Here is an 11,628-nt window from a genome sequence, read left to right on the forward strand (position 1 = left end):
GTGCTACTCTTGCTTAAGTTGTTTTTCTCTACACATCTATGCTTTTAATAGGAAAAGAAGAAAAAAAATCACCAATATAACGAACAAACTTTATTCATGCAGTCAGACAAGATTTAGGTGATTTTTTATGTTAGCTGATATTTAGTTTTTCCATTGGATATCTCTGTCTCATATCAAATTAGTTTGATAAATACAATTTTTAAATGATTTTTAAAGGTTAAAAAAATACTTTTTCACACTGTTGTAACAAGTAGATGCAGACTAAATCAGCATAAAATGTAAGTTTTGAATAGTTTGTTTTCTAATAGGAATATTCAGCACTTAAAGATGTTATGAAAGAAAAAATACTGCTCTCTCAGTAGCTTTGAAGACACCATTAAAACCAGCTGATTCAGCCCTCTCAGACAACTCCAGGATATTACCTTTACTGCGACTGTTAAATGTTATCACCATCTCATGTTGAGTGCCTCAGAAGTATATTAAGGACAGAGAATGATAAATGCAAGCTCTATTATTCTTGGACTGTATATCTCAGGATTTAGGTAATGCCTTCATTATCAGCAGGGAGAAAGGCTTTGTTGGGGCCAACCACTAATCTTTGTGCTAATTAAAATCTAGCTTGTGCAGCTCATCAAAACAATTAGTGGAGAACAATAACGAGGGGACGGATGAAAGTCAGGAAGGGGGGGGGGGGGGGGGGTGATTAATATATGTGTGAGTGAGGAAGAGAAGAAAGGAATGAAGAAATGGGAGAGCTTCAAACATGCTGGAGGGAGAGACCAGAGCGAGGTCCTAACCTGGTAGAAGATGATCGGCTTAGACACAGAGGGAGGGAGAGATGGAGGAACAGGAGCAGGGAACCACAAAGTGACAAAAAGCCCGCTGCTCCCGTTCTGGCACATTCTGGAAAGTGAGACTTGGACACAGCAGCTCTATAGCAGAACAGAAATGATTGCACTCTCCCTTTCTTTATTCTTTTAGATGTCTGTCTTTATATCTAATATTCCTCCTCTTGTTTCTCTTTTTTCTTGGCACTTTAATGTTCTTACAGAAGCAACCCTCCTGCTGAAATGATTCCCTCACTTCTTCAGGAGACAAGGCCTGTATGAAGCCATATCTGAAAAAAACAAGCCAAAGGAAACAAGTAGAGATATAGCGTTTGTTCTCACAGGGCAATTCTTTTCACCTTAAAGGTGGTGGAGGCTCATGGTGGACACATCACACACCTTTCCTTCTTCTACACTCTCACGGCCCCCAGGGGGAGTCTGGCAGACAACTTGCTTCAGCATCAGCTTTCAATCCGGGTTTTGATTTTCATGCTTTTTAAAGGACTTCATCTTTAAATGGAAACTCCAATCGGTTCAGTTCCAGGTGTACATAAACACATTGTAAGCATTAAAGTCATTTTGATCTCTCTCTAGTGATTTGTTTAAAGAATTGTTTTTCCATCATGAAATGCTCAATAGAACAAGCCTGATTTAAATTTTTTTCAATACAGACTTTTTTTTTTTTTATAAATGCATAATTATACATCCAACACTTATAGTCCAAGTCGACTGTTGGATTAAGAAAAATGGAAACCTTATTTTCAGAGTCCAGACATGAAAACTATTTTATTCAATAAACAAGGGGGGGGGGGAAATGACAATCCATATGCATGCTATTTTTTTAATGTTTAAGCCTCAGGATAAAATTCACAATAGTTAAATTGATGATCTGGCTGATAGCAAAGAGCTGCTTTGTGTTATTAATTTACAGAAACTGGTATATAAAGCAATTTTTATGTTCAAGCTTCCACAAAAAACACAGATTGGTTTCTACCTCCAGATTTGGATAATGGGTCAATATTTTCCATACAGCTTATGTTAATGGTTCCAAGGTTGTCTGGTTGTTCCTGGTAGGAGTCAAACATTTACTTCTCCACTTAGAATCAAGTATTTAGTGGTGTGTGTTTTTTTATTAAAATGCTGCTCAGAGGTACTACTAAAATGGGAAATAAATCGGGGATCCATATCTGTCATTGCACAATACAGAACCTTGCCAGACTAGTCATTAAAATGTTTCATGAAAGGGGTCATAGAATGCAAAACCGAGTTTACATTATCATAGATGAATAACAATAGTTCAGTGGGTGAAATGGACGTACAGAGAAGTTCAAACCGCATAAAACACCTCCTTTCTCTGCAAATCTCACAGTTCAAAACTTCCACCATAAAACGGACAAATTCAAACGAAGCACCGAGTTGACGTCAACTAGGGGATGTTGCCTTTTTTTTGGTTGTGGCCTGAACTTTTGTCACACCCCAAATTTGACATCCAGACCAGCCCACTGGTTCAAGGCCCAAGAACATGAACAGAGGTAGATGTAAGACACCTGTTTAGCTGTTTAGTCTACAGTTGGGTTTATTTCTACAATAATTACAAAGTACGCAGTTTCTCTACTGAAAATGAGCCAGAACTACGGGTAGAAATGCAGTGTTCCAGGCTGCACCGAGAAAGGGGAAAAATTTCACAGTCTTCCCAAGTATCCAAAGACACCAAGTAGGGTTCGGTTGCTCCGTCCCCCGCTGGCTCCCTCCCTCCGTCCACCAGGGGGGTTCCCGGACCAGCCTCAGAGCTGACGGGTCGGTTCTGCTGCAATGTAGTCAACCAAAATCCCGGACGGTTTTGAAATTCTCCCTGGACATTGTATAAGGTATAAAAAGTAGGACATGTCCGGGAATAAAGAGGACGTCTGGTCACCTTATCATATGAACAATTTCAATGTTTTAGTGAGTGAGTGCTTGCTGCTATGATGAGCCTTTGCTCAGCAGCTTTGCTCGCTGTAAACCAACCAATCAGTGCACAGCTCAATAAATAATCATCAGCATACCATAAAAGGAAGAAAATCTGTCATTTCATTCTAGGGCTTATAACCAGGCTTGCATTAGGGCGCATAGAACAGCAAATATGCCATTTTTAGCCCAACCAATTTACACACCCTATTCAGAGACCTTAAGGACCAGCACCACATAAAGAATCATTCTATGACCCCTTTAATGTTTCCATACAAACACAGTGTTTATTGCATTTTATTTGGATATACCAACTCAAAGCAGGACATAAGTGTGAAATGGAGGGAATTTATAGTTGACAAATAAGGAAATATGTGTAAAATGTCTGATGTGCCTTTTATTCATTCACTAATGCCACTGAATAAAACTAATTTACATTTCAATGAGCTAAGATCAGAGAGTCCAGCTCTGTGATAATGATGATGCTGTGGGGTTGCTTTTCTTTTACCAGGGGTAAGGAAGGTCGTCAGAGATGATGGGAAGATAAATGAAGTTTAATACAAGGGAATTCTTAAGGAAAATCTATCAATGACATTTAGCTACTTCTGCAAGGCACAGCAGCAACAGATCCTAGCAAAGCAGCTCAGATTGACCTAAAGCTTTGGTATTTATTGAGGATAAAAAAAGCAGAAAGCTGCAGAACGCAGTCTGTCAGATCTCAGTCGGCCTCCGGCACTGCGGTCCTGTCAAGGAGCAGCCGTCGTAGTTCCTGGGGTTCTGTGATGGGCAGAGAGCAGCTAAAGTCCTGGCATACGTAGGCCGTAGCGGTACCGTCCAGCTGAGTCATGGAGGTCAGTACGGGCAGACGTTGGCACAGGAAGCTTCCCGGATTCCCATCAGTGTGCATCAAAACCTGTCAGGTAACAAAACAAAGGGGAGAGAGAGTCAGTGGCTTGGCTCAAGAACACCTCTTTACAAACGTCGGGCGCCGTTTAGATCAAAGGACTAAAAAAAGGAAGAAGATTGCTTTGCAAAGAATGTAGATCCAAAGAATGCCAACTGATAAACAATCAGCAGCCTGGTGTCAGACCATTCTGGCTTTTTGAAACTTAAAGCCCCCTCAGCCATGAAGAGATCAGTTATTATCACCTATTTATTGTTTCAATAAAAGGTTTTTATGAGTACATTTTGGTTATGACTCACTAATCACAAACTAGGTACAATAAACCATTTCTTTCAACCCAACCAGAGACACACCAAAGGATGTCCCAGTCTGAGATCAGGTAAAAAAACTAATGCTGGATTATATTGGCCAGCACCTGTAATATCTAATATTAGGAGGTAGATAAAAACGCTTTGCTTATGTCTGAAGCACAGGTCAAACGGGTTGCGTCCAACTTTTTAATCTCCATTTTTTTTTTTCATATCACATTGACTGCAGAGCTTATGGAGAGGCTCCGACTACACAGGGCGAGCAGATCTCGATATGAGTAGATTTCTTTTTTTAGAAGTAAACAGCTGATCTTTGCTGCTTAAATAATCCTTAAACCGATCAAGCTAGAGCTGGTAAATGCTGGTGAATTTTCAGTCATCCAGGTCATAGTCATTCTAAAAAAGTTAAAAAACAATCCACTGGGCAGACGCACAGCCCAACACAGAAGAGCGACAACCTCGGGACAAGACTCTGCAGTACATCTACACCTTATGGAGAAAGGACATTCTTTTGAGGACCAGATGATAAAAAAGACCTCACCTATTCAGCCAGGCCACCAATTCCATTTAATGGCACCCCTTTCAGAGACATAGACATGTATGGGCATTGCAGGCTAACAAAAGAATTCAAATGAGCCCCAGTCCAAGGGGTGGACCCATTCGTCCATTTCAATTTGTATGATTTCTAAACAAAAACAAGGGCTTGTTGGCACCGTATAAAGCATCTAACTAACTAATGCTATTCTTGACATTTTGAATTTAAAAAGCTTCCTAGATGGGAAGCGAAACGTCTTCAAACTTGGAAACAAAGTCCAAGGGATTGTTTTTTTTTCTTTTTTTTACTTTTTTGGAAGCTGCTAAAGTTTCGGTAACCTGGAAAAGGTCTCAATCTATCTAACTGTCCCAAAATAACCTTCCTAAACTAGTGTGTGTAAGTGTTGCAGATTGGCTTTCATGGTACACTTAAGAGCCAGCAGGAAAAAGAAACAGCTTGTGTGAACCAAACCAATGCCCATGTGTCCCGCCTGCAGCAGATGAAGATGCACCAATTTACATCTATACTGGTCTGACAATAACTTGTATTAAAGGTTCAAAACCTTTTGGCAAGTGTTGGAATAAGGCTTAAGATAAAAAAGGAGTAAATTAATAAAGGTCCTCTACTTTGTTTCTGCCAACGATGGCATGTCAGTATGTCAGTGAGGTGTTAGAAAGGCAGCAGAGTGAAGAAATGGGCTGCGCTGTATTTGCCCCAGGCTATTTCCTGTCAAACATGTAATTTCCTGCGATACAGAGTTGAATGAGGTGACAAAAAAACAACAAAAAAAGAAATCAAGCAGAAAGGAGAAGGCAAAGAGGGAGTAGAGGAAAGGAAGGCGGTGTGATGAGAGGGGTCCAGGTCAAACTCACAGAGCAGACTGTCTAAAAGTAAATATTTTACATTTTAATGAACTTCATATATAAGGAGGAGCAGAATACATGAGGGATGTTCTAAATGTTCTGTGACAAGTAGAATAAAAATGTATTTAAAGTCGTAGAGAAATGGTGCACAACTTTACACGAGCGAATAAAGCGGATGTTATTGGTCGTTTATCAAGCAGGCGGGGTTGTTGCGGCGGAAGGTTTGCCAGCAAGTTTGGTTGTGGCTGGTGTGTCGGAAGCATCTTGCTAACCAGTTAGCAACCTAGTGCTAGCAGATTCCCGAAGGGAAATTATATTGGGACCAAGTAGCAATTAGCAACGACACTCTCAAGGAAACACTCAAGAGGAGGATAGTTTTGTGTTGGAGGTCATGAATGAGTCTCCTACGTCATACGTTTTGTATTTAGAGGAGGAAAGCAGGGACGAAGATGTTGTGGAAGAGGACGCCAGGGCGGCAGAAGCTTGGTTTGGTGTAGAAGGCTTCCAGCCGTACATGTTTGAGCCCTTGCCTCGTAACGCTGCCAGTTCTGTTAGCTCTACGCCTGCTGAAGACACAGACGTCCATCCCCGTGAACACTGAGACGCAACTCAATGGTAAAGTAAATGATTCTTATTTCAAGTGTTGCGTATATTTTCTGCGACATATGAGTCAAGATGCTTTACCTGAAAAAATTTGATTGACAGATGACCGTTGAGATATGATTGGCCGAATTTAGGTGTACAAGGTATTTTTTTTTAAACAGAAATTTTCTAACTTTTGGGACAATATCGTCTGATAAAGAGTACATTTATGTACATGTTTAAGACAGAATGATTTGACATTTAATTATGGCTTCCCTACGACTTTAAGAAAACATTACATGGAGCTGCTCCCTGTTTGGAGTACTGTTGCTTAAGATCACCTTAAAAAGATTGAATAAGACTGACTTCTTTGATAATTCATATCCAACCTCACTTGTAGCTGCCCACTAGCATCTATAAGTGAATCTGGATTTTGTTTTGAGCCACTGAACATCGGTTTCATTTCAATAAACCACAAATTTGTCTTGATCACAAAATGTGTATGAATTTCAAGCAGTTTTCTTGCCTCATTTCAGAATGTATTATTTAACTAATTGTGTAAAGAAACAGCAGTGAAAGACGTGGGTTCCACCGACTGCTGTAAATGTTGGACTGTGCTGCTGGGGCACAAATATTTCAGGGACGTAGTGCCTTTGGAGCTTCACCAGACTTTGGAGTCTCACAGCAAACGTCTCCTTAAAGCTGCAGGAGAAAAGAAAACTTTTACTATGTGTATTAAAATGTTTGCTGTCCCAACATGAAGCAGATAATCTGTGGGAAATAAATAAAATAAAAAATAATAAAAAGTTTCTCGGCTTAGTTCCATGTTTTGTACTATTTTACTCTGCTCTGTCTGAAAAAAATTGAATCTGTTCAATTAAACTTTTTTATGTTTTGTTTAAATTAGGTGATTTTATGATTCAATTTCACCAGATCACATAGTCAGTTATAGCGTTTATCAGTGTTAATTTTGTCAACCAGGACGGTGACGAAAATATTTTGTTAACGCCCCCTTTTTCCCATGACGATGATGAGATGATGATGCACAAAAATTGTTTCTAGAAAATAAAAATATGACGAGAATTAAAAATTATTTTCTTCAAGCCATGGACGAATGGACATTAAAAAATTGAATTGTTCATAATTAATTTGTAATTGTTAATATAAGCTTTTCTTGAACTTCGTAGAAGATTACGCGTTGTTTGTCCCTACGTGGCGCCTGTCCCACAGTGCCTCGTGCCGCTCACTCCGTAGTAGCAGAGGGTTTATACTGGTCACTGGTAGTAGCTAACTGTGGCTAGCTCAACTTCGCAGTCATGGCGTTGGGCTCGGACAACGGTGTACGGTTTGTTGGAGGAGCTTGGCAAAAACAACGCCTGGATGTATGGAGCCATTTCGTTTAAACACCAAGGACAACAAAACAACCTGCATGATAATGATCGACACCACAGCCAAATCCGATGCTTCGGAAGGAAGGGAAATCTGTTGCAGAGATGTTGGGAGCAACCCCAACGTACAAACCTGACGCCAAGAGCAGAAAGCCCTGGAGAACTCAATGGCAAAGTGGATTGGGCGTACTAGCCTGCCAGCAAGGACCACTGAGGATGAAGACTATGTGGATATAATGAAACAAGCCGACAAAAGATTCAATGTGTACAATGTGATATATGTTAAAAAGTGAATCAGTGTGTGGAGAAGTTCTATTCTGCACAGTGTTATATAAATAAAATAGAGAAAAAGAAAAGCATTGTGTGGATAAGTTCTATTACTTACAGTGTTGACAAAAATGACAAAAATTTTACTCAGACTAAAATAGATTTTCGTCATTCAGACTAAGACTAAGACTAAATTGCGAAGGCAATTAATAAAAATATGACAGACTAAAATTGATTTTCGTCGTGACTAAGACTAAATTTTAAAAAGCTGGCGAAATTAACACTGGCGTTTATACCTAAATCTAAATCTTACCAGGCAATCTGTGTGATCGGCAGAGTTCAGCCTTTATGCGTGATTGGTAATGGTGGCAAACTCTCTCCACCACTGGAACTTAGGAGCAAAGCCCAGCAGCTAACATCACCTGACACTATAATCTCCTTATGTTTAAGATTTACACTTGATACCATGCTTTCTGTAGGGGTGTCCCAATACAACTTTTACATTTCTGATATGATACCAATATTGTAGCTCTGTGAGTTAACAGATACAATATCAACAGGTCTTGATAAAACAGAAAAGTCTTGAAGAAGTTGTATTACTGAAACAGAGAACAATAGACAAGAATACAAGAACAATTGGCCAATGAATTAGTTTTAATCAGCATTAAAATATACAAGATTTTAGATGCCGGCCAATATAATGCTATAATAGTTAGGATACAGTAGATGGATATCGGATATTAATATCGGCTCAGGACATCCCTAACTTTCAGGCAGGGGCCGTTTTCCTAACAACAAAAACAAGAATTATCTGTTGGATTACCAGATAGTTTGGATTCTTAACTTAAAAAAAACAACAAAACATTTCCATGTTTTTGTAGTCCAGAGGCCCTCAGCAAAGCTCTAGATCTGAGACTTAGCACTGGATAAGGTAATGCTAATAAAGCACTGGTGCCATGGAAAAGAATTCCCAAAGATTAATATGCACTGAGCTTAAGCTAACTGTAAGGCCTGACAAAGTTTGAAGGTCCAATGCTACTTATAAAATAGAAAGCTGCTAATGTCAGAGTATCCACTGACCATTAGTTTTGGTTCCGGATGTAGCCTACCACACCATAATGCATGTAAGGGACTGGAACACCTGAGTTCAGTGATTTGGAAGATAAAAGGTATAGTGGAGGATCTTCACAAAAGACCCGCCTTCTCCACTTGAATTAAAAAATGCACCCTGTACCAGCTCCTGAGAGGGACTGCCCATTAAACATGTGCGAAATCATGCACAAGCCCATTTCTCCTTGTGCACACTGTTTAAAAGTTGTTGTTTGCATCGCTCATACAATTATTTTCCAAAAACAGATTTTCAATGTTTCGAATATGACAGACTCACCTTTGGAAAGTGAAAATGGGGACGAGCACGTAAGATGGCCAGAATGATTGACAATTAGGAGGACCACTTATTTTGATGATCTACCCGGAAAATGAACGTCCTCCAATATACCTTTAAGTCAATACTTCTGGCAATAAAGAATAAATTAATTTTAGCAGTGATAACAGGAAATGAACTTACAACAGCTGTAAAATAAGTTATAATTTTGAAGGGAGAAAAAATTTGTGTAAAACTGATGTCATACAAAAATAATTCATTAAATCTAAAGTATGCATTTCCTTTTCCTACTGGCTAGAAGCATTTTGAGATCATCAAGCACAGACAAACCAGTTAAGACTCTGTAATGATTTTGAAGGGATGTGTTCCTTATCGAGTGACTGTTGCTATGGAGACAAGGAAGGATATCCCTGCCCAGCAGAACCTTTTAGCTCTGTCTTGATGTCTTCTCTCTGCTGTCAGCTTCATGCAGACCAACCCTGGACCTAGACCACATCCTAGCAACACGCCCCCAAATAAAAGGTCATGCTATAGTCTGTGCTGCTGATGTGTTTGTGTAACTGATGGAAGCAGAGAGCAACACGGACGGACAGGGAGACGTGCAACGTGTGAATGTGATGAACTGAAAGCAAAGCGTGTTGTTTCACAGTTCTGTGTAGTGCATAAGAGGGAGTCTGTGTGTGAGTCTGTAGCAGACAGCACAGTTGGCTTCACATGAGAGCACAGTCAAACTCCCACAGGGTTAATCCCCCTCATACTGGGCAACCCTTAAAAATACACACAACCATGTATTCACAAATACACACACACACGTAGGTACACAACTCCCACCAGTTAAATGTCCCCACACTGACAGCCACTTCCTACTCTCCCTCTCTCATCCTGCCAAAGCCCCTCAGCTCAGAACAGTGTGTACCTGCGCTGACAGTCACTTACAAACACACAACTCTAAGAATCGTTCTAAGCTGTGACCCCATTTAGCCTGGATAGAGGGCAGAGTTTGTTCCGTGAAGCAGACAAATGGACTGATGTACTGAGCCCACTTTTTGCTCCTTCCCTGAGAAAGAATGATGACAAAGAGACAGAAACCTGAACATAAAACTTTTTTTTCCATAATAGGAAGGCAGGACACCTGAGACAAAACCTGCAGAGCTAGGAGGCTTACCTGGATCAAATAGCTGAAATACCTCTTAGCTATGGAAGCAATTTGTTACCATATTTCAAATGAAAAAGCATTTCTGAAAATGCTTTTTCATTTGAAATATGGTAACGATTCGCTTCCATACTCAGCATCCAGTCTAGTTCTAGACATCCTGTTTATGACCTGAGTTTAAGACCTCCAGAACTGGAATTGAGGAACCCTGATCAATTGCTTCCTGGAGTTTGATGGTGCCATTCTAAACCATCAGCATGCTTTGATGTAACCCAATCCATTTTAGCTCTGATTTTATTGTAATGTTTTTAGTCCCTGCCTATGAAAAGCATCCCCACAGCATGCCACTGCCATCTTGGATGCTGTGTTCAGGGTGTTGTGTAGTTAATTCTTTAATTTTCCTTTTTTTTAGTTAATTTTTTTTGACCAAATTTTCAAATTTCATCTAAGCTGACAGAAGTTCCTTACTACAGATGTTTTCTTTCTACCAAAAATTGCTTTTGGTAAACACTAATGTCTCTCTAATAGCTTTACTCTCTTCAAACCAATTGTTGAGGCAACTGTGCAATTTTAAAAGCAACTATAATTGCAGTCCTTTAACTACATGCCACAGCATTGTTTCACCTTGATATGGTACTTTTCCTAGTGGGTGTCGCTTTGCGCTGCTGACAGCCTCTACATAACCCCTCTTCACTAAATCAGGGGTGAGTTCACCAAGGGCTGATGGTGCTTTAGTGTCTGGATAGAATTAATAGCCTCTCTCTTCAGCCGGCCCCTGAGACATCCACAGCATACTTCATTAGCTAATGCTATGTTTAAGATGAAAGGGATCCGTCGTTTGTTGATGTCATAAAAATCATGGCCACTTAAAATTCTTTGGTGATCAAATCTGACATGAGGTTACATGGACAAGGCTAAATGTGTTGTGTTTTGAGGAACTCCCTTAACAGCCCCACTGGTTTTTCAGAACAGCTGCCAATGCAGACTCATGGTCCTAACTTTCTGCACATCTTTATTGTGGAAAAAGGAAAAAAAATCCTACTTAAGGGCTGGTTATACTCCTGCAGCAGTGTGTCACAGTGAGCTTGTCGCAGATATTTTTGATTTCTGCCCAATTTTGAAGCGTGGTCTGCTCTATGTTATTCTAGAAGTGGGGGCAAGTTTGTGCGACAACGGAGGGACATGAGGGCCAAAAAGAGCGGGGAACCAGGTGGAAAAAGGTTCCCAGCGTTCTCGCACACCTCGCTCTTCGAGCTGGTCCATCTTTATGAGTCGTTTTCCACAATGGCGGTCATAGAAACAAAACAAGCCGGTAAGGTACCAAACAGGAAATACACATAGTCTAGAGCGGATGTAGATTTAACCAATCAGAGGCCTCCTGTCTGCGGTCACCTACAATTTGGGAGATGTTCAGCAGAGTGTCTGCGGAAGCGGTGGGGGCATATTTGCATTCACTGCGACACATACAGA

General features: G+C 40.2%; 1 protein-coding gene across 1 annotated transcript in view; it reads right to left on the bottom strand.

Annotated features, from left to right (window-relative positions):
• Positions 1–2,968: 2,968 nt before the first annotated feature.
• The window catches only part of spata20 (spermatogenesis associated 20), a 73,369-nt gene continuing 64,709 nt past the window's right edge, over positions 2,969–11,628 (bottom strand). The window contains exon 16 of the mRNA XM_015394593.1: positions 2,969–3,687. Coding sequence (XP_015250079.1) covers positions 3,493–3,687 — 195 coding nt within the window. The 3' untranslated portion in view covers positions 2,969–3,492. The remainder of the gene's footprint in view (positions 3,688–11,628) is intronic.

Source organism: Cyprinodon variegatus, unplaced genomic scaffold, assembly GCF_000732505.1.
Source record: "Cyprinodon variegatus isolate N-32 unplaced genomic scaffold, C_variegatus-1.0 Scaffold697, whole genome shotgun sequence".
Classification (NCBI taxonomy): Eukaryota; Metazoa; Chordata; class Actinopteri; order Cyprinodontiformes; family Cyprinodontidae; genus Cyprinodon; species Cyprinodon variegatus.